The sequence below is a fragment of the Gallinula chloropus genome, assembly GCF_964237585.1.
Source record: "Gallinula chloropus genome assembly, chromosome: 1".
Classification (NCBI taxonomy): Eukaryota; Metazoa; Chordata; class Aves; order Gruiformes; family Rallidae; genus Gallinula; species Gallinula chloropus.
The window spans coordinates 14,955,942-14,979,308 of NC_140085.1; the positions used below are offsets into that span (position 1 = coordinate 14,955,942).

Genomic DNA, 23,367 nt, shown 5'->3' on the forward strand with positions numbered 1-23,367 from the left:
CTATAGTAGTTGAAGGTAGAGTAAAAATCTTTAAGAGGATTGCAAATAACTGTAAGTTTGCCTGTGTTTTACCAAGCAAACAGAGGCAGGTTCAGTGGTAAAATAATTAAATTCCTAATTCACACATAAGACCAATTTATTTGCTAGTATTCTTTCTTTGGTATAAGCACGTTGTTGCTATCAATGCATCGTTGAGCTGCAGGCATGTATGAATAAAAAAAAGCTTGTGACAGAACTCTGCCTAATTCTGCCACCTCAGTATTGTCTTAAGCAGAGCTCTGTGCAGGTGAAGAGACCTGCCTCTGTACACCACTAGGACCTGAATTATGGACAGACAGAAAATTGAGTTTCTTTCTGTGATGTAATGGTATCTTATTTTGAAATAGTGATTGTTGGATGTTGATTGTATGTTTTGATCTAGTTTGTGACACTTGAAAAAATGGGTCAGAGGGTAATGGAGCCTTCTGTTGTTTCATAAATGTATTGGCATTTCATACCTTTCTGGTCATTAACGTTAAATTTAAGTACTGTACATGTAAGTACAAATGTCCGAGAGCTCTGTTCTTCTTATGCTTATAGAGCAGCGATTGACTATCAAGTGCTTAAGTGCAAAGCAGAACTCTATTCGTGTTTGTCAGGGTTGGTATGAATGCAAGCCTGCCTTCAAGTCTGTAATAATTGCAGTCATTGTAATGTCCTCTTTTCCTCTGAGCTTTTGCTGAAATTGATCTGCACATCAACATGCACTGACGTGTTCTGAAGTAATTAAAATGAAAAGGTATTAATGTATTTGCATATGTGAAAGATTATGACTGAACTTGATCATGATTATTTTTAAATCCATCAGACAAGAGAAGAACGGAAAATGGAAGCTATCCTGCAAGCTTTTGCCAGACTAGAAAAAAGAGAAAAAAGAAGAGAACAGGCTTTGGAAAGAATCAGCACAGCAAAAACTGAGGTTAAATCAGAATGCAAGGAAGCACAGATTCTCAATGACACTGAATTTATTCAGGTAGTTACCTGAAACTTTATTTTAAAGCTAGCTTTTAATGTGACATTTTATTGGTCTGGATGTCTAGCTGCATTTCAAGATGTATGGGCATTTTGTTGTGTTTTTTTTTCTCTGAACTAGTATTTGATCAAAATCTGTATAGTTCTTTGGCATTGTATTGTGTTAGCGCCTGATTTTTTTTTTCCCCAAGAAAATACATACAGAGTTAGTTTACAAGCAGTTTCAGTTGTTACATTAACTTATGCAGATGTGCACACACAGATCAGCTGTGTAATTCAGGATGCGAGGTGTTTACCAATGCTGACTTTAGCCATAGGAGGTGGCTTACTTTAGGCACCCTCTTAGAACCAGTGGAGAAAAACCTGCTGCTTCAGTGGATTATTCAGGAACAGATTGTAATCCTTCCTTTCCTTTTAAAAGGAAAGAATTACTGATGCATAGTTTGTTCTGAGTTCTTGCAGTTGATGCCAAATATTTCATAAACAGTCTTTTACTCTTGCTGCTGGATGCTAGTATGCTTCTTACCTTGCTAGTACTACAGATTCTCAGTTCAGGTTGTTCCCCTGGATAATCTCTGTCAGCATACTGTGAAGTACCTTCTGTGAGAATGCTGTGACACTTCAGTAAAATAGAAGTTACTGAAAGGCGACGTGCTGTAAGAAGTTGATTTCTTGCTTACGAATGCACGTGTTACGGCAGCTCTCTCACAAATCTGTGGTAATCTGACCAGTAGCCAGGGTGTATTGTGTGTGAATAATCTGGCAGTGATACAGGATGTGCTTGGGAGGAAAATGCAGGAAATCTTAGTCTTTCTAGGCTTCTTAAAGGCAAAACATCTCTGAAGCTTTTTAGTTCGAACAAGAAAGATGACATTGCAGCTTTTTGGAACTGTAAAGGGGCAACTGACCTTTTGTTTTTAGATAGATACGTGGTTTGATGAGCGTGGGATCTGTTTACGAGACTTTCCTTTTGTACCAGGAACCAGCAAAAGAAGAAACTGCCACCAAGCCTACCCCAGCCAAAGTTAATAGAGCTAAACAGAGAAAAAGCTTCTCAAGGAGTAGAACTCACATTGGACAACAACGTAGACGACACAGAACTGTCAGCATGTGTTCAGATATTCAACCATCTTCTCCTGATGTGGAAGTAACCTCACAACATAACGAAACAGAGAATGCTGCACTGGTAGCTGAGCCTGAAACAGAAACTGTTGTTACAGAAATGGTTACTGAAACAGAAGCTCCAGCACTTAATAAATGCCCGACTAAATATCCTAAAACAAAGAAGGTATGTCTCTTGAGGAATGGGGAGAAAAAGATGGATTTAAACAGGTTTTTTTTTAAATTAGGCTACTGCATCAGTATGCAACTGATTTTATTTTTTTTAAAAATGTTAATTCCCATTACATGGACACTCACTGGTAAGAAATTAAGAAATTAAAAAAGGTATGTGTAACATTGGTAGAAGTTACTCTGGATTTTTAAGAGACTGCTAAAATAAATCTTTCAGAAAAACTTTGGAACAAATAATACACATAACCAAAACATCATGAAGGCCCTCAATTTAAAAGGAAAAAAAGGCGAATAAGTTTTCTTTCCTTTGTTCATCATACACTTTATAAGGTATTTTAATGGTAGCAAACAGAATATCTCAAAGGAAAGCATTAAATGCTAGTACTTCTGAGATGTCTGTTCTGAAGTGCATACATTTAAACACTCAAACTTCCGTGCATGTTTAGAGGGAAGGTGCTGTACTCTATAGAGCTATGGGGTTTTTAATTTTTTTTTAACTGGGCTGCATTGCAGAAAGCATGAAGAAATGCCACAGAATGTAAAGACATTTGAGAAAATGAAAAATCTGCAAGAGTGAATAAAGCAGTAAAACTTTGGGCTTCAAAATTTTAGATTGCATTAAGATGTGGGGTTTTTAAATTATTTTTAGCATGCTTTACAAGTTCTTCTGAAAACTTGATTTGTGGGAGGTGGAAACTTTTTGTCAAATAAATAGAAGTTTCAAGATGGTTTTATCTCAAAAACCCAAATATGCTTAACTAGTTTTGTTATTTCAGAAGGCACTTCAGTCATCCTGTAGCATGGCTTATTGCATTCATGTTAAATTAGTGGTAGGGGGGAGGCTATATAGTCTGTCTCTTTTTTTTTTGTTGGCTACGTGAAAAAAAAAAGAAAAGGAAGGTATCAGAGAAGTCTGAATCTCACTGCAGTTTTTTGCTCTTTCATTGTATTATAAGGATAAATGATGGTGTGGTGTCTGATTTCATTGTACCTTAAGTGACGAGAAAGTCTGCTTTAAAAATAATAAATACAATGTTTTTTAAAAAGACTAGCAACTTAATTTTAAATATGATGATCTGTGTTAAAGTCTTGATAACATACTAATACTTCACCTGCTGATTTTGCACATCCTTAACAGTGTTGAACCATTGTAAAATTAAGGAGGTTAGTTTCCCTGTCACTAGGATGTAAAATCTACTGGCACATTTTTCAAAAACGCTGAACTAGCTATGAAAGAATACTCCTTTTTGACAAGGCACGCTTGTCAAAATTACAACTGCATGTTGTAATTTAATACAGCTATGATAGGGAAGAATGGTCAAGGCATCTGCCTGACACATTGACTGAAGCACAGTCCTGACAGTACAGAAATGTAATTAATTTACTTTGTTCTGTTAATGTTACAGTGTTTCCTCTCAGCTTAGGTGCTCTGGCACAGGTTTAAAACTTGTCATGGAATTCTGTTAGTAAAACCACATCATAGGTACAGTTGATCTGGGCACTTATATAGTATGTTCAGTGAGAATTAAATACAAAAGAACTAAAACTTAGTTTACCAAAAAAACACACCAAACCCAAAATCCCAAAGACTTTTTGGTTTGTAGAGCAAGTCTATTGATTCCTTCTGTTTGCATTATTTCACTAAAACTGTCCTTAGTCTTGCCCAGTGTGTTCTTGAACTTGCAGCCTGGAAACCAGGTGCTTTCTGGTTTGTGTAACAGTTGGCTAGGTGACTAACTACATTAAAAAAAAAATCTGAAAGCCATTGATAAAAACCCTCACAAAAGATGATTCTTTTTTTTTTTCTCCCTGTCTAGCACTTGGTCAGTGAATGGTTAAGTGAAAAGAGTGATAAAACAGGGAAGCCTACAGACAGTCTGTCAGAAAGGCCTCTACGCATAACTACGGACCCTGAGGTTCTGGCTACTCAGCTGAATTCTTTACCAGGTCTCATTTACAGTCCACATGTATATTCAACTCCAAAGCACTATATTCGTTTTACTTCACCATTCCTTTCAGAAAAGAGGAGGAAAAAAGAACCTGTGGAAAGCGTTACTGGCTCTTGTAAGAAGGTAATGCTTCTCTTCATTATGGTTCCCCACCCCATATTAGTTAAAAATAAGTCTTTATTGGCTAGTATGAATTCAGGCAGAGGAAAAGCTGGTTGGAAAACCAATTCTGTAATGTGTAATGCATTCTGAAATGTTTATCATTAAACTGGTAAGTCACTGATTTTAACTTCTTTATCACAGCGTTGGTTGAAGCAGGCTTTGGAAGAAGAAAATACAATAATTATTGACAGATTTAACTCACCATCACATGAGAGATCTCGAAGTCCAGCCATCAATGGTGAAAATAAAAGTCCTTTATTACTGAACGACGGCTGTGCTTTAACAGGTGAACCTTTTATTAATACAGTACATAATAGCAATGACAAAAGCAGTTAAATGTTGTTGGTGGTGTGTGTTGAGGAAATTCCAGTGGTGTTTGCAGTGTTTTCTGATAATTTCTTTAAAAGAAATGCTTAGTTGCACAGTAGTTGGGATTTCTTCCACTTGAATTTATAATTGATATTAGATAACTTACCAACTGTCTCTTGTAGGGTTTACAGTCTACAAAACACTATAATGTTTTTGACTGTGAGTATAAGAAGTTAAATTATAAATGCATATTCGATGTAGTCACAATCCCTTTTAAATTCAGTGGGCCTGTATTGCACATAGGGAAAGACGTGGAATTTTTTATGCACAGCATGGAATGGGAACATGCTATAAACTTACCACACTTCCATAAGGATATTGAGCATATTGCATGATTTCTATGTACAATCCTGAATTTTGGATTTCCACTTTTTCCCCAAAGTGTTGTAAAAACATACAGAAGTTGATTTTCCTTTTGTGGAAACATAGGCAGGTCTTCCCATCATCCTAGCACACAAAATTTGGTTACAGATACATCTCTAGGCTCTTAGGAGTTTATTTTTCAGGAAACCTGCCTGCCCATGAGGGATTTTGTATTCTTAGCAATTAATGTGGAATTAATCATTTCATTGCATCAAGCACTTAAACAACTGTGATTGCTGTATCTAGGTCTATTCTAGCTTTTTTTTTCTACTTCTAACACAGATCTAACCACACCACTGAAAAAACGAAGACTGTATCAGCTGTTGGAGTCTGCGTTTTCAGAAACCTCTACACCTACTCCTTCTCCGTATGCCACACCGACTCATGCTGACATCACTGTCTCAGAGTCTTCATTGTTCGCTACTCCTCCTAGGGTAAAAACAGAAGATGAAGCTTGCAGAAATGGTTACAAACCCATATATTTACCAGTTGCTCCTCTAACTGTAACTCCATGTATACATGGAAATACCATGCACTTTGAGGTGAGAGTTTTCACTGAACTTTTGTGCTCAGAGAAGGTGTTGAGACATTTTAGTTTTAAGTTGGTATCTGTACTCCTGCTGCAAGGGAGTGTTTTATGTTTCTCTAGGCTAAAATAGAAATTGACTTGCAATTTCTCATTTATTTGTTTAGAATATTTCCTCACCTGACAGTTCCCCAGAAATAAAAAGGCGAGCTTACAGTCAAGAGGTAAGGATGTTTGCCAAAAACTGCAAGTGGTGTCTTGATTGCACCTGTATGTAGATGCTTTTCACCAGCCTGGAAAGCTTTCTGGAATGTGAAGGGTGGCATCCCTGCAGGTTTTGTTCCCTTGTTATTGTCATTTTACTTAATTTTCGATTTTTAACTGGTTTCTCTCCTCTCTCTTTCTGTATCACTTAAAAGTCCTGATGGCTGTCATGGAAAGGAGTACCTATCTCTACCTGTAGATACAGAAAAACAACACGGGTGCTTTTCAGGCTGTAGTTGGGTTTAAATTAACATTTGTTACCAGCGTCTCTTAATTGTTTTTGTTGAACCTAGTGATGCTCAGTGAGAGAGCAGGGCAGAAGGGTAATAAAGGGGTTTAGTTGAATTAGTTCAGGTGCAACAAACAATGTTGGTGTGCAGCTGGCTGCTACCGGTCTGGAGGGTGTCTATGTCCTGTTGGGGGGGGCCAAGGGGAGTGAGCACTAGAGGGAAGCATGGCTCTGAAGCATAACAACTACCCTGGGGACCCTTCTGCCCAGCATGGTGCCACACAAGCTTTGATACAGTCATAGCTGTTGATGGAATTTAACATTACTTTTAAACTATCATAATTTAATATTTCAGTGTTTATCTGACTTGAAAAGAGGGGGTTTACTTATGGACTTTTGCTGTCTAATACAAATGATTTTAAAAGACTTAATGAAAAGCTGAAAATATGTTGGTTTACAAAAGCTACTTCCAGCCATGGATATGTGCAGGGTTTCTCATGAGTTAATAGCTTCAAGTAGTACAAAAGAAGTTTCTATAACTTGAGAATTTTTTTTTTTCCTCTACAGGCTGCTAGTTTTAATATGGTCTTAAAATTCTGAAGTGGCTCACAGAAGTGTTTTTCTTTCCATTTGAAATAAATGTTTGACACTGGATTTGATACTGAATGTGCTTTGCAACACCTTAGACAGGGATTTGCTCCTGTTGTAGCTCCTTCCCTTCCTCTGCCAATCATAAAACCTGGCACATAAAATTTATTTTTGCTTTGGTTAATGTGCTTTTCATTAAAATGCTTTTGCCTAATATATGGCAATAGTCAAATATCTGGCTGTAGAACTGTGTCTCAAAAATAATTACATTGATGGTACTGGAAGGAAGGGCTTTAATCCCCTTCAAGGCACAACTGAATGTCAGGATACTTGCAGTTCTGTTGCAATATGGCAAAATAGTTGACATGCTTTTTCTCCACACAGGGATACGACCGAGCATCGATTCTAGCGCTGAACTCTTTCAGAAGTTCCAACCTGACAGAAATGGGTCTGCAAGAAATAAAGACTATTGGATACTCCAGTCCAAGGAATAGGACTGATGTTACACGGCAGTGCACTGGAGAAATGGAATCTGTGTCAGACCTCCAGCTGGGACTCGAAGTAATTGAGCAAAGTGCACTGCATAAAAACCTGGAAGCCCCCCCACATGATAGGACTGATTCAAACAGCCAGTTAGAAACTGCTCATTGTGGACGGGGCACAATTTATTCTTCCTGGGTAAAAAGTCCCGACAGGACAGGTGTAAATTTCTCAATGAATTCTAATTTAAGGGACTTGACACCTTCACATCAGTTGGAGGTAGGAGGTGGATTCAGAATAAGTGAATCAAAGTGCCTGATTCAAGACGATGCTAGAGGCATGTTCATGGAAGCATCTGTTTTTTGTACTTCAGAAGATGGAATTGCATCTGGCTTTGGAAGGACTGTCAATAATGACAACTTGATGGATGGAAATTGCACACCCCAGAATCCTCCACAAAAGAAAAAGGTTGTGATTTTAAGAATCATTTGGTCTGTCTTATATAGTCTGATAACGGTATTTCTATAACAAAACTATAATATAATAAAAACCAGCTGATGGCTCATCTTTAGATACTGCAATGTAGTAGATGTTATTCAGGGGAAATAGTGAAGAACAAAGAGTAGAGCAACATGCACCCTATAGTAAAAACATACATTTTTTTTCAAGTATTTTGGTTTCACTGTTAGAACTACACAGAAGTCCTTAGGTCCAAGAGAATCTTTTTCTTGGCTTGCCTTTTTTTTTTTTTTTCCCTCAAATACTGTGTTTGAAAAATAAGTATGAGCTACACCTGGTACTCAGAGCAGTTCTTGCAGGCAAGTTGTGTGGTCATGGGCAACTTCACCCAGAATTCAAAGCCACCCTGAGTGTCTTTGCATACTTTACTGTCAGGCTGGACTCCCTTCACTCCTTGCAGAAAGGATGACAAATATGGTAGGCAGTAGTATCCAATGCAGCAGCTTGTGACTTCTGGGATGGAAAAGGCATCAAGTTATGCCAGGGGAGTTTTAATTACTAATATTAGAAAAAACTTCTTCACAGAAAGGGTTGTTAGGCATTGGAACAGGCTGTCCAGCCTTGTGGAGTCTCCATCTCTGGAGGTATTTAGAAGATGGTTAGATGTGGTGCTGAGGCACGTGGTTTAGTGGTCATTGGCAGGTTAGGGTGATAATTGAACTTGATGATCTAAAGGGTGCCTTACAACCAAGATAATTCTGTGATTCTGTCTCAGAAATCTCAGCTGGTTCCAGCTGAGATGGAGCTGACACCAGGACATAAATCTTTCTTGTTGGAAAGATCACATGTATTTTCTTTATGCAGCTAACGATGGGGGTGGAAGCATATTCTGTGTCTATATATGCACACAATGGGGTTCTGGGGTTTTTGTCCCATTGCGCCCCCTTGTACATGATTGCTCACCTATGCTCCTGCTGGGGAGCACTCATGGTTCTTTCAGAATTTCTCAGTCAGAACTGGATTTTTGTTTACTTTGCTTCAAACTGGGAAACAACTGAATCGAGATAGGAGCTCTGTTCTTACCTGGTCCTGACCTTAGGAACTGTATAGATCCCATGTGTTACTGCAGCCCTGCTGTTCTGGCAAAGCCAAAAAAAACCCGTAAAAAGCCAAAAATTTTGTAGCTTCACATTCTTGCTTTGTCTGAAGGTTAAATGAGTTTGTTCTTAATCCCAGCAATGCTTTGTGTTTCAGTAACCCTCCCTCCTTCCTCTTGCTGACAAAGAGTTGTTACTTCTGACAGTTGATGCTATGCTAATCCCTAAATGAAACAAGGTGTAGCCTCCCTCTGACACCCCACACAACCCTTGGATTATTGTCTAAAAGAATTCTGGGGGTACAGCTGCAAAGAATGGGGTTTCAAGGGGACACAGAAAAGGCAGCCTTTTACAGTGCAAAATGCAGGGGCAGGAGAAGAAGACTATTTAAGGAGAAGATGAGAGTTGAGGAATTTTGGAGGACACTGATAGAAGCCTGTTCCTAGGATCACACAGACGCGGTTAAAGGAGGCTGTTCTGTGTCTCAGGTTTTCTGTGTGCATTTGCTCCTCTATTTTTCTCTGACCATTTTACCAGTTCATACTACTTCAGTATGGGCCTGTATGTGGTGGCCACACTACATAGATTTCATCCATTCTCAATACTTGAGTGGTTTTTAAAGATATCCCAGTCATGTGATACAGAAATAATACAAACTTGCAAATAAGCAAGATCAGTTCTTAACCTAAACTTTATTTTATGAAAAATATTTTTAATTTCTTGCCCTGACACATGGATTAGCCTTTAACGGACAGAACTATTAAAGAAAGCGGGCTGATGTGGTTTTTGTGTCTCTGTAGAGATCAATGTCCACTTTTACTGAGGACTAAGCCAGTTAAACTTGAAGTTTTTTTCGTTATTGCCCGTCAGTTTCTTGGTTTGGATGCTGTATGGCTCGGAGTAGGTTGCTGATAAAGGAAATTTACAAAGACATTTAATGTCATTTCCACCACACTAATTTCCTTACTGAGTGTCTGAAGGACAGTAGTACAGTTTTCTGCTTCAAATCCTGAAGATACATAGTAGAAACATTTGAAAATTGAAGGTAACTTACTAACAATTTGTTTTCTATAGAAGCTTCTGTGTAGTGATTTTATACATACATATATGTGTAAAAACATCTCCTTTCATGTGTCTTTGTTTTGGGGTAAAAAGCTTCTACTTGGACTTCAGCATTATTAAATCTGTTCTTAATCAGTGTCTCTTGGAGTGCAGAACAGACACGCACTCTGAATAAACTGGAAGAAGAATGAAAACTTAAGTTGTGAATCGTATGTCAGTAAAAACCCAGGAAGAGCTTAGGGAATCCTTTTAATTTATGCAGTAGAGCAAACCAGAAGCTTGCTGGGTTTTCCTTAGGAGGGATCAGACTGAGACCAGGGTGTGACATCTCTCAAAATTAACTGTACTTGCATCAGTATGCTCTAAGTAAAGCTGCAGTTAGTTCCAGGAAAAACTGTAAAGTCCCTTGTAGGTTCAATCGGTAGTACAACTTCAGCAGCAAATCTGCTGACCTGCATCATCATCTGCTTTTTCCCTGAGACAAAATACATACAGCTTCTCTTGGCAGAAGCTTTTCTTCACATGGTCCCTAAAGTCATTAGTTGCTCAGTGAATCTACGGAGTACTATGCAGGTGGTGAAATTTATCTTCAATCTATCCCCATTTTCTTTTAGAACCAGGTAGGTGGCATGTCTAACTGAAAAGATATATTAAATCAAAAGTGTTAGAAAGGAAAGAAATGTCCATTCTAATGTTTGTTTTGGTTTTTGTTTGTTTTCTCCCTAGGTATCCTTATTAGAATACCGTAAGAGACAACGAGAAGCTAGAAAAAGTGGCTCAAAGACGGAAAACTTCCCCCTGGTTACTGTATCTCCTCATGCTGCTGCTGGAGGAAATACAAGTAGTAACAATGGTGCTAATGATGGGTATAACAACAGTGGTGAAAACGGGGAGCAAACTGATAACGCTGCAAGCCTACCTTTACCACTGCCAACTACTGTTTATAATGCAGCTCCAGAAGACGTTGGCAACAACTGTGCAATTAAAGAGTCTTCTTCCAGTGAGAAGAATGAACCAGAAGTTCAGTGGTAAGCCACAAAACCATAGGACTAACATGTTGAAGAATTACTTAATTTTACAAGTCTCTTCTATTTGAAGTCTATAGTTTTTTCTTGATAAGGGTGCGGTTGCAGGCTCCTGAGTGGAAGACCTGACTTGAGATTGGTAAAGAGTTGTCTTGCCTCTTCTCTCAGAAATATAGCAGATACCTCATACAGATTAGAAGATGCAAAGAGTTGCTCATAAGATACTGGCTAACTTTAATTCTGCTTTGCCTTTTCATTTTCTAACTGGTTTTGAGTAGCACAAGTTGCCTGGTTCTGTAGATGGTAACAGTGTTTAGGTGGAGTACAATTGTAAAGCTGTAGAAAATGGCTTTGGTGAGCAGGCAGGAATGCTCCTTCCCCCACGGTGCAGGTTGGGCGGTGCGTGCTTGCGAAGGGGTGTGGAGGAGGGAGCAGCAGTCAGATGGAGAGGGTGCTGGAATGGATGTGGGAGATTACATCGCCTTGACTCTGCACTCATGTCCTTGCATCTCTGCTGCTTCATCTGTGGGCCAAAGAGAGTATTTTTCATCTTAAGTCTTAGGCCTTTCCACAAGTACTGTAGGGGAGGAGGGGGGAACAAGAGAAGGGTCTATTGATTAGCAAAAACGTTTGGAAGACTGGAGAACATCTGGTTTTTGGTAATTTGGCTGAAGGGTGTTGGTGGTGTTTGCTGAAGTGCAGTGCGTAGAGCTGCATGCAGTCTGCCTAACGGCTCCTTCTGCTCAGGTAGAGAGCGTATGGTGATACTTGCGTTGTTGTTTATCATCATTAAATGGTTCCCCTCTGTGCAGACCATATGCTCTGTTGGATGCCATGCCAGATACTCCCAACAACCAAAACTCCTGGGGAGAGATGGAATGTGAAGGGGGATGAGAAACACTGCATATTTTCCACTGCGTTTTTGGTAGGCTTAAGGGAGATGGTCGGTTTTGGTGATGCTGTCTCCAAAATGTTACTAGCACAGAATAAACCCTGCAGATGTTCTTTATGCTGTAGTGAAGGCCTAACTGTTGGGGATGAACATGTGCTGGGGTGTTGAATACCCTGCCCAAACACTCCAGCTATTCCAGAAGAGAAGCATTTTATAGAGCTAACTGAAGGGAGAATGTAAGTGCAGCCTTCAAGGTTTGGCTGAAAAGGGGATGTAAATTCACTACAAAGAAACAAGTGTGCTACACTGTAAACAAAGAATGTGGAAAACAGGCCAATTTATTAGTAAGCTTTCTCAGTTATCTTGTACAAAGCACCAGAATTTGATAGCAGTATTGTAGACTAATGCTGTATGTTCTTGCCTGAAAGAAAAACTGAGCTTTGTGAAGTGCTGTCATTTATATTGTTCTTGATCAGATCATGATTGTCAGATGTAATTGATGATGAGAGAAGATAGGGCTGTCATTTCATACCTGCTATCTGGCAAGTTAAATGTAGATGTTTGAACAGAGATATACTTGCAGTTCTGCAGTATTCATGACACTGGATCAACTATCAGAGTAAATTCTTTTTAAAATTATAATAATAAAAAAATTTCCAGCTTTGGAAGAAGACCCATTTTCTACAATAAAGAACATGAAGCAGTACCTGCAGCCTTTATTTTTTGAAGTGTAGTTTTTGACTTTTAAACTCCAGAAAAAGAAAAAACCCACCACAGATCTACAGCTGATGTTTCCATTTTAAGAGGAATTGTCAGTTCTTGTGATGTAACATAGCTGCAGGAAATCAGTGTGTTTAAAGCAGAAGAGAGACATAAAATCACACTCCTTACATACAACCAGTTATTTGGCTTTTACATGCAGTCAGTAGTATGAACTTCCGTTGCTCCGGTGTTTGCATAAACATTGTCCTAAATTTGGTCCATAGGAGTACATCCTCTTAAATTTAAAACATGCTTCTGTCTTCCAGGACTGCATCAACCTCTGTGGAACAAGTGAGAGAACGAAGTTATCAGAGAGCTTTGCTTCTCAGTGATCATAGGAAAGACAAGGACAGTGGTGAGTTAATTTATCATGTCGAAGGCAGATCAATCTAACCAGTTCCCCCATGGTAGTCTGTGATCGTTCTAATACTGTGTTTGGGTCTGCTTCATCTGTAGGGGGAGAATCACCCTGTAGGCCATGCTCACCGTCTCATGTTCAGTCTCCACCTTCATCTCATTCAAATCTCATTTCCCAGTTGCAGCTTAAGCTCCCTTCTTTCACTGAATTTATGGAAGGTCAGTAAGCAGATGACCTTGTATGACACTTGTCATATTGAACAGTCTCTTACAGCAACTTTAAAAGCTCTTTTAAAGTCAATTATAGAGTGCTTAGCTATCTTTGCAAGACTCGAGTTCCTCACTTTTATGTTTCTCTCTGCTTTCTGTCCATAGAACCTGATCCTGAAAATCCAGAGCCTGCCTCCGAATGTCCGTCCCCAGATGCTTCACAAAAGACCTGTAAGAGCCCATCAAAAGCAAGCAAGGTAAAGCGTGCGTGTGCATGTGTATCTCCTGAATATGTACATACATTGCTGACTGACCTTGAAGCTTATCTCATCATCTGCTACTTCAAAGCTCTGCATGATTTGACACAAGTGAACATTTCTTGTAGTTAATATGTGCTAAAAAGTTTGTGTTCTGTTCCTTCAGTAGCTATACTTATTGGTGCATGGTCTTGCATTCTGTAGGCACAGCGGAGATTCTATCAGTGTCACCGCAGCTTTTTGGGGTGGATGCTGAAGTTGAGGCTGCCTGTTGCTGTTTCTCTTGCACTCAGTGTGTATCCTGTGCCTCAGCATTTTAATTTTCTCCCCACCATCAGGGGGAGAGAGCAGCATTCTGAGTTCTCTGCGTTCTCGTGCATGTCTAGTTGCATGTTTCTCACTCTCCGACTTCTCATTCCAGCCTTCTTCACCGAGTCCTGCAGTTTCAACGCAGCCGCTGGGGAAAACACCCACAAAACCGGAGTCACACTGGGAAGCTGCAGCTGCCGCACCTGAGGCCGAATGTGCGAATCACCCGAAACCCGACCTGCCGCAGAAACCGCTGGCAAACAACGTCCAAGCACTTTCAAAAAATCACCCATCTCAACCACATCTGCGCAGTTCTGCTGAGCAACTTCCACATTCCCAGAAGTTGCCTTCTGCACCTTTGAAGCTGCATTGTCCCCCCTCGCCTCACGTAGAAAATCCTCCCAAGTCCTCTACCCCTCACGCGCCTGTGCAGCACGGTTACCTGTCACCAAAGCCTCACTCACAGCAGTTGGGATCTCCGTACAGACCTCATCATCCACAGTCACCTCAAGTTGGAACGCCCCAGAGGGAAACACACAGAAACTTTTATCCAGCAGCACCAACCCTTCAGCCGAGCAATCAGCAGGCGGCTAGTGGACCCCTCTTCACTCAGACCACGTCAGGACAATCTTCAGCTTCTTATAGCCAGTTTAACCAACAAAATCTGAGCAGCAGTGCACCGCCTCCCCCTCCCCCCCCACCCCCTTCTTCTACATACTATCAAAACCAGCAGCCCTCTGGAAACTTTCAGAGTTACAGTCAGCTGAAGGGCAGCATACCCCAACAGACCGTGTTTTCATCCGGACCAAACCAAGCACTTCCTGGCACCGCGGGTCAGCAAACAGTGCCAGGACACCACGTAACTGCGGGGCATTTTTTGCCGTCTCAGAACCCCAATATTCACCACCAGGCATCTGCGTCTGCTGCTCCACCTCCTCCTCCACCCCCTCCTGCGCCAGGCCCTCACCTTGTACAGCAGCAAAGTACTCATCAGCAGCACTCTGTAGCACACGTTGTCGGTCCAGTTCACGCTGTGGCAGTAGCTCCTGGATCGCACATCCACTCTCAAGCTGCTGGTCACCATTTGCCACCACCGCCTCCACCACCAGGCCCCCTTCCCCACCACCAACCTCCCCATCCTTCAACTGGACACCAAGGTTTGCAAGCACAACACCAGCATGTTGTAAACTCTGCACCTCCCCCTCCACCCCCCCCACCCTCCAACGTTATAGGCTCGGGGCATCACCCAGCATCAGCACAAGGGTTACACCACCCGTCTCATCAAGGACCCCCCCATTTTCCTTCCAACGCTCACACGAGCGTCTCCTCCTATTCTTCCCAAGCCCCGCATCACACAACGTTAGGACCTGGACCTCAACATCAGCCTGCTGGAACAGGACCTCATTGTCCACTCCCCGGTCAGGGTCCTCACATCCAACCTCAAGGACCAAACAGTATTGCAACACCTACTGCTTCAGGGTTCTGCCCTCACCCTGGCTCTGTAACCCTTCCCCACGGGGTGCAGGGGCCGCAGCAGGCGTCACCGGTGCCGGGACAGATCCCCATTCACAGAGCACAGGTGCCGCCCACCTTTCAGAACAATTACCATGGTTCCGGGTGGCATTAAAACGGACCCCTTTAATTCTAAACATTTTTAAAATGTTCTGTAATATAAACTGTGTATATTTCATATGTACCTATTCAAGGTACTTTTTAAAGCTTGTACATGATACTTTGTATAAAAGCAAACACCAGTGCTCCTTCATTGTATTCTTTCCATTTTTTGCTTTTTAAAATTCCTGAAAAATGTGCTGTTAAGCCAGTATTAGGTATTTCTTTTTATTTTGTAAGTGAACATTCCAGCTGTTTTTTCTGGCAGTAGGTTTGATGCTGCATAATCTTTAAAATTTTATTGTTGCAGTTAAATTCATTTAGTGAATGTTTTCTATATTACTTTTATACATATGTAATTAAATAAGTACACAGGCTAAGTGATGGCACTAACATTATTTTTTCCCCCATTCTGTCAACAGTTCTTTGTGTGCATAGCGATAGAAAACGATGCAATACAAATTTTTATAGTTTTGGCGTGGACACGGCTTTTTGTTTCATCAGTTATTTGCAGAAAATGTAATTTAATGTATAGACTGTTTCTAATGTCTGACGAGTGCTGTAAATACTGTATTTCTCCAGCTTGTATTATGGCTTAAAGCTTCTTTCATTTGATAGAGTATTGTATATAATAAGTCTCTTTTGCAAAAAAAGAAGTGTGATCTTTGTGGAAGTAGTACAGTATATGACCTTTAATTTTTTTTAATATACTGTCACATTGCAGCACTGGTTGGGCATTTTAATTCATGTTAATAAATCACAGTTATGTCAGTTTTAACTACTTGTCCTGGAAGGGTGGTATGTCTTCAGGGAGGTGGCCTTAACTACCTAAAACAAACGCCCCCTGCACTCAGGTACAGGCACATGTGGAGCTGGCTGGAGGAGGGGGATAGTTCCTCTGCTGAGTGTAGTGGTGAGGAAAAACCCCTCCAAAGGCAGCAGGGTCTCATGTCAGGTTACTGATAGGTTAATCAGGGGCTAGTGATGTGTTACACAGTAGTATGATACCTGCACACAGCACCACCTTCCATCCCCCAGCAACAGGCCAGGCCCTCCTGGCAGGGAAGTTGTGGTGCTTCCCAGGAACTTTACACATAATCTGTCCCCCGCCCTGTGGGGAGCCCCTGCCCTGGGTGTGCCAGGATGGGGTATGGAAGGGATGCTGGGACCCATACAGCAGCCTGTTTTTTCCTGGAAGAGCAGCAGCGAGGGTGGTGCTGTTGCGCTTACCAAGTGCAGCATGATTTCATAACGGGCGCTGGCACCTCAGCAGTGACTGCTCTAAGTGCTCAGTAATGGCACTGCCTGACACCTCTGCCTCAGAACCAGAGAAGAAAACCTGAAATGGGACAGGATGGGAAGTGGCTGTTCCAACTCACTGAAAAGAGGTAATTATTCTCACTGGAGAAAAAAACCTGGGGCTGTTTATAATTTTAAGTTAAGTTGCTCTTAATTGCTAAAACAGTTATTAATAATCCCAGTACACTAGAAATGCCTTCCCAGAACAACTGCTGGCTGTGACTGTGCTGTGGTTTGCACCACCACACAAAAGAGTGCGATTAGTCTACCAAGGATGAGGGAGCCACCAACCCACCTCAACCTGTTCTACTGCTCAGACACTGCTGTGGCACAGATTTGCATCATCCCCTCCAGCCCAAACTTCAGCTGTGGTAGGTCATTAATAGGGTATCAAATGTTACGCTGCACCCGGCGAGGTCTTAGGGCAGCGGCAGGAGCTGATACGCTGGTGGCAGAACAGTTCTGGTGCTACTTGGGTTCCCCAGGTTGTGTTGCAAGGCCATGGCCAAGTAAAGGGCGTCAGGTTACTCACCTCACCTGGCTTCTGTTTGAGCAGGGGCTTCAGTCAGGTCCTGGTATTTCCTATGCATCCAACAAGCAGCTTCTCATGGGCTGCAGCACCTGGGGGCTACCAGGCCAATCTGGCTGTAAAGCTGAATGTAACTTTTACCTCTAGCTCTGGAGTCCAGTGTGGCATCGTCTTGGCAGCTGTTAGCAGCAGTTCCAGTGAGAAGTACCAGGGGAGCAGAGGAAGAGGAAGGTACCGGGTCCTGAAACCCAACTGCTGGCAGGGCCTCAGCGTGCGGATGAGTTTCTCCTGACCCGTGCGAGCATGTCACGCTCGGGGTGGCTGTGATGTTCCGTTTGGAGGAGCAGCTGCACCGGCGGACGGGGCACAGGGTAAATCGTTCGCTTGTTTAGAGCAGTTAACTCCTCCTATGAAACATTTTTCTCTGGTTGTGTCATGTGTTGCCTATAGCAACCGCTCAGCCCCACTACCCTTCAGGATGAAGGATTCTACAGGCTAGGACATAAAGCTGTTTTGCACTTAAACACCCCACCACCACCACCCCCTTGCCCTTCCCCCACAGCACCATGGCCTCTACCAAGCCAAACCCAGGGTTGGAGTCAGGGCTAGCAAAGATTCCAATGACCAGCACACTGTCTGAAAAAACAAAACACTTTAATTAGACAACTGCAAGCACCTCAAACAACTGGTTATTGTTACAGCATGGGGCGATCTTCTCACAATCTAGTTATTGCAAAGGCATGTGAATAAATTTCATATGGACAAAGTCAAGAAAAAGTGGCACCGTCGTTACATGAAGATCAGAAGAAAGCAGCTTACATTCATCCCACTGACTTCTAAAAGAGGCCAACACCTCCGTACTGTACATTCTAAAACCTGTATTGCCTAGAAGCTTCAGCCTATGCAGCTTTTTATTGTTTTTCCTAGGAAACATGTACTTGTTGCGTGCAACTTACAACGGGGAATCGTATGTCTGGTTATGGGGAAAATAATAAAGCTAGTGCAATTTTGTTTTAGAAACATGTAAAGCTATGAATGGAATGAGCATGATCTCGTTTCTTCGATTATTTTACCCGCTGCACTGTAAACAGCTGCAGCTCTGTCCTTCCTGAACTGATTCCAAGCACACGCTTTTATTGTAAAAGATCAGTAATTCTACACAGAGAGTGGTTCTCATGCTCAACTTTTAATTATTTCTCTTTTCCTTAAGGTATAGTACAACTTACAGTGCTTATAAAAAGGCAACACCATATGGTACCATGTCTTCACTATCACATTGTAAGGGAACTGCTATTTTTCTTTTCTGAAAAGCACTTAAAATAGGCAAAAGTTCTAAAAGGGAGTGCTAAATGATAATGCATACTTTATTAGAAAGAAGTCTAGCCTTCCTTTAAAGTGCCATTTGGGGAATGGAATCCTGTAAACCAGAGCCACTTTGTTTAAAATCCAATGAACGGGAACTGCTACAGAATAGAAAGTTTACACAAGTCCTTAAAGCAGTTTAAAGTCCACTACATGCAATTGGTTTGCTATAAAGCTCTCTAAAACTTAGTCGCTTTATTCTGAAATTGAGTCCCCAGTCCCATATTTAAATGGAAATAAACATTTACAGGGTGCATTTACATAGACTATAATACAAGAATGACGTCCCTTTGCCAGAAGATAAAGTGTACAGTTCCTCACTGTAACTCCGCTCTCACTGGATAAGCTCCTTACGCTCAGAAATTATATAATATGCATCAACTAAAATAGTATTTTTTTTCATAAATAGTTACAAAACTTGCCAAAACACATGGGGGGAAGTTTCCTTTGTTCAAAAATCTGACATCTGAATGCCACACAATACAAGAAACAATGCTTAAAGACACGTTAAGTGTTTTCTGAAGAAAGTGGGTGAGTAAACTACTAGCTGAAGACAAAAAGACTACCCTTCCCCAAGAACACAGTGCACAAAAAGCAAAATGTCAAACAGTACCTCAAGCAAAATAAAGGTCTGAGGATTGAAGCCAGCTCACGTGTGATCCTGCTAAAGAATGTGTGACAGTCACCATTTAGGTCCGATGCATTGGAAAGTGGTCGCTGGCTTTTTATTTTGTTTAAATAGCTGAGAGATTCTGCTAAGAATTCAGCCACGGGTGCCTGAGGCATTCTCCAGCTGAAGCGCGTTTCTCTGGGACCATTTCTAGCATGGGGATCAGGAAATCTGTAAACTGTGCAGCATCTTCATGAGGCCAACCATACTTCTCCACAAGCACATCAAAAAGACTCCAAGGTTTCAGCTTGGTAATGTGTCGGAGTTCTCCTGCGAACAGAAACATCACGGGCGTTAGGAAGCCACCTCATATCCCTGCTCGCGACTGACCTGCTCCGTTCTTCTCCCACTCCGCTTTCACAGCACCGTGACCAGGCTGAGAATCGTTACTTAGGACGGGTGGCGTGCTGCAGGCTGGTTTGAAGTCCTCACAGGAGATCAGTGTGTCCGATGACAAAGCCAAGGAATCGTTCCTTACAGCAAACCCTATGTCACCCCCGGACTTCGCTGTACGCGTCCACTTTGGTTTTCCTGCTGCCTTCACTGCATCTCCCGCACACACGGCTCTTGTTGACACACACGCTCATGCCTTGGGCAGGGAGCACCCCAGGCTTTTCCTCAGGCAGCCAACAAACCCGAATCTTAGCACACACACACCCCTCCAAACCCAAGGCAGCGGCTGAGCAACACAGCTCCCTGCCTCACTATGTGACACCTGCTGACGCCACCGCAGAGCAGCAGTTCACTGCGAACCAGGCCAAGCACTGCGGTTTGGCACATGGAGAAGCCACTATTGTCCAAGTCCTTCCTAAGAAAGAAGCACCAGCTGCTGCCTTTGTCCCCTTCAAACCACCACAACCACAAGCGGTGGCAGCGGCTGCAGGGTTTGAGTTCCATCCCAGGGGGAAGATGGGGCCCAACCCTGTAGCCTATTTCAGGCCAAAACAAAGGAGACGAGACACCTTTTGTCACTCAAACCAGCAGTGTCATCCATGTCTGACCACACGTCATCTGGCCTGACAGGGAGACACACTCCTCTGGTTCCTCCCTGCCCCTCTCTTCTTCCCAGGCACACATCTGAGCCAGATGGTCACCACATGATGCTACAAAAAGTGCTTCAGAGACCCCTGTGGTGATTCTGGGATGTCGCCCAAACCGCTGAGGAGAGTGATGGGTTCTTGCCCAACCCTGGAAGCTGAACATGACTCACCCACAGGTGACAAGCACATTGCACCAGCCATGCTACCTTTAAGCGAAGTGGTCTGACAACTTGATCACTGTCCCTGGCTGTAAGCTACAGCCCAAAATGCCACCAGCTCCCAGGTCCGAGCTGCACAAGTTCCAGGGCAGGAGAAGGAGCCGGTGTCTTCAGACTGCCCCAGAGACTGAGCATCCACATGCAATAGATTAAAACCACCACAGGCCCCACAGGACACGCCTGTAGCACCCGCTACCTCACACCATAGCAGAAGGTTCTAGGCAGGGTGCAACACTTGAAGCAGCAGCGCTCTGGCTGCTGTCCTAAACCCCCTCCCTCAAAAGCAAGTGTGCAAATGGCTGATCACTCACAAGAGAAAGAGCCAGGACCTGCTGGTAACAGAGAGCCAAGGTTCGCTGCTGCACTGTACCCTCCCCTGCCCCAAGGCAAGGAGGGGCACAGAGATAGGGCCATGAAAGCAGAGGGGGTCTCCAGCAGTACAAGCACAGCCCATCAGTACCCACTGGTCAAACAAACAAAGGCTCTGCTGAGGGCCAAACCGTCCCCGTGTGAATGCACAGGAAGGCCAGCTTGTCTGGAGCAGTGTGCTGTCTCCAGGCTCCCTCTGGGCCCTTTAAAATCTTTGTGCCACTCCTAAATTCTGGAACAGAATCACAGGCTGGTTTGGAAAGCACCTCAAAGAGCAACCCCCCACTGTGGGCAGCCCGGGCTGCTTACCCTTTTGAAGGCTTCCAAAGGTGTATTGGTGCCTCCTAACCCGAACCTTTAGTAACCTTTCTGATCAGAATGCATAAACCAAAATGTTGCCGAGCCCCACAGGGAACAGTGGCTTGTCCTGGACTGCCAGCAAGGGGTGTCCACAGCTTCTGCAGCTCCCAGCACTTACTGCAAAGGTTGCCAGAACCAGAGTAACTCTGGGGAGCGTGTGGTTCCATGCAGCACTGTCATCACCTCTGCATTCGACTTAAGTGGTTTTGGATATCACTCCTCCCTCAGGTTGCACAAGGTAAGACTGCAAGATGAGGCTCCCACTGCCACCCTTGAAGGTGAGTTACACTGTCTGAATACTCTTCTGGTTTTGTAAAGCCAAGACTGAACTTGGAATGCCCAAGCTAAGACTAGCATGTGCTGGGCAGCACAACATTCTGTGGTGCTTTTCTGCTGAGGGACAACCTACTTTAGCACTACGGGCTGATGTTTCCACAAGAACTTCTGTCAGGATTGTAACAGCATTTAAGAAGATGGGGTGCAGTAAAAGGAACCTCTGTGAAAGGCAAAGAATTTGACTAGTGCTTCAGTTTTCAATAAAGACCACGGTGCTGACCATGGGACAAATAAAAGGCAATTAACACAACCGAGGAGGTGGAGGAGAAACACAAAGAATTTAGTTTAATGAGGTGGCTCCATCCCACTTCCATCCTGTGGTGCTGGAGAGCAGCACAGGAAATGGAGGTGTCTGGCAACACCTGCTTTCACCTGGTCCATGAGGGTTGCACCACGTGGTCAGAGGACAGTGAGGCAGTGCCTATACCCACTACATTAAAAGCACAGGCCTGCTGGTCTGACACCATCAGTATTCAGGGCATCTAAGAGAACTTTCAAAGAAATGCTAAAAATGCAACAGCAAGTGAGAGGTTCCTAACAGAAGCTCTCTATTCAGCTTTCTGAGAGTGAAGCACACAGGAAGTATCTGCAGAGGGCAACGGAGTTGCCAGAACTAAAGCCCCTGTGGCCAAAGCGGAGGCAGCAACAGACCTTCTGAGAAATGGAATGTTAAATCAGAAGGAAATGACTAAAGAAAGCTCTGAAGGACCTGGGGGGAGGGGGAGGGGACGCTATTTAAAGCTTTCTCTGCTGACTGCAATACAAAACCCCAGAACTCATCTCTGAAATCTGTCAAATTTAAGATATGCCACCAGGCAAGAGGAGGATGGATTGCTGAGCAGTAACAGATGATGTGAAGGACAGGAAAGCAGCAGTGGGACATAATCTGCTACTACATACTTTGAGGACACGCTCCCAAGAGCTAATACAAGAGCTGCTGGGCAGGCCAGTACAGTAGATGGAAGCAAGGGAGGTGGAGGGGCGCACCCTCCTTCCCTACCAGATGTTAAATATGCAGTGGTGCTTTTCATAGAATCTCCTGAGTTGGAAGGGACCCGTAAGGATCATCGAGTCCAATTCCTGACTCCACACAGGCCAGACAAGTCAGAGCATGTGACTGAGTGCATCGCCCAGACCCTTCTCAAACTCAGCCAATCTCAGTGCTGTGACCACTTCCCTGGGGAGCCTGTTCCAGTGCCCAACCACCCTCTCAGTAAAGAGACTCTTCCTAACATCCAACTTAAACCTCCCCTGTCATAGCTTCATGCCATTCCCTTGGGTTCTATTTCTGGTCCCCAAAGAGAAGAGATCAGCACCTGCCCTTTCAATCCCACTCGTCAGGAAGCCACAACTGTGATGAGGTCTGCCCTCAGCTTCCTCTTCTCCAGCCTGAACAAAGGGACTTCAGCCTCTCCTCATAAGACTTCCCCTCCAGACCCTTCACCATCCTTGTTGCCCTCCTCTGGACACTCTCCAGTAGTTTTATGTCCCTCTTGTACTCTGGTACCCAAAACTGCACACAGCACTTTAAAAATGCACCCTTTTATCAAATGTCACAAACAGCCTCAAGCAATTACTGAGATGAACGGACTGGATCCTGTAAACTCGTTAGCTGATAACACCTCTCATCTTGTGCCTGTGACTTCAGGGGGATGATTCAAATGTTCTGAGCTTCTCCTGGAGCTTGAACTTGCATACAGACAGGAGGAACACTCAAATCATGGTTTATTTTCACCCAAGGCTGATGTTTCCAAAACAGAAATCTACTGTAGACTCCTAAATTCACCTTTATTCAACAGCGAGAACTTTTCAGAAGAGTTTCAGGCCTGCATTACATGGCCTCTAATCTCAAGTGCTCAGGCCACAAGCTGATGAGTAGATGGGTACAAAATGCAGCAGCTTGCTGGCC

At 43.0% G+C, this 23,367-nt stretch overlaps 2 protein-coding genes across 7 annotated transcripts in view; one reads left to right on the forward strand and one right to left on the reverse strand.

Moving 5' to 3' along the window:
• KMT2E (lysine methyltransferase 2E (inactive)) overlaps positions 1 to 16,047 on the forward strand; it is a 58,566-nt gene extending 42,519 nt beyond the window's left edge. For 4 of the 5 annotated variants that reach the window (XM_084259950.1, XM_084259946.1, XM_084259947.1 and 1 more), the window contains 12 exons: positions 848 to 1,012; positions 1,991 to 2,299; positions 4,122 to 4,376; positions 4,557 to 4,701; positions 5,430 to 5,689; positions 5,841 to 5,897; positions 7,139 to 7,702; positions 10,579 to 10,880; positions 12,798 to 12,886; positions 12,988 to 13,107; positions 13,264 to 13,355; positions 13,777 to 16,047. In XM_084259950.1, the coding sequence (XP_084116076.1) occupies positions 848 to 1,012; positions 1,991 to 2,299; positions 4,122 to 4,376; positions 4,557 to 4,701; positions 5,430 to 5,689; positions 5,841 to 5,897; positions 7,139 to 7,702; positions 10,579 to 10,880; positions 12,798 to 12,886; positions 12,988 to 13,107; positions 13,264 to 13,355; positions 13,777 to 15,291 (3,873 nt within the window). In that variant the 3' untranslated portion in view covers positions 15,292 to 16,047. The remainder of the gene's footprint in view (positions 1 to 847; positions 1,013 to 1,990; positions 2,300 to 4,121; positions 4,377 to 4,556; positions 4,702 to 5,429; positions 5,690 to 5,840; positions 5,898 to 7,138; positions 7,703 to 10,578; positions 10,881 to 12,797; positions 12,887 to 12,987; positions 13,108 to 13,263; positions 13,356 to 13,776) is intronic. The other variant, XM_084259948.1, reaches the window with a different exon arrangement.
• Positions 16,048 to 19,220: 3,173 nt separating this feature from the next.
• The window catches only part of SRPK2 (SRSF protein kinase 2), a gene marked incomplete at its 3' end in the record, with an annotated part of 97,190 nt that continues 93,043 nt past the window's right edge, over positions 19,221 to 23,367 (reverse strand). For both annotated transcript variants that reach the window (XM_084267933.1, XM_084267932.1), the window contains one exon: positions 19,221 to 19,405. In XM_084267933.1, coding sequence (XP_084124059.1) covers positions 19,221 to 19,405 — 185 coding nt within the window. The remainder of the gene's footprint in view (positions 19,406 to 23,367) is intronic.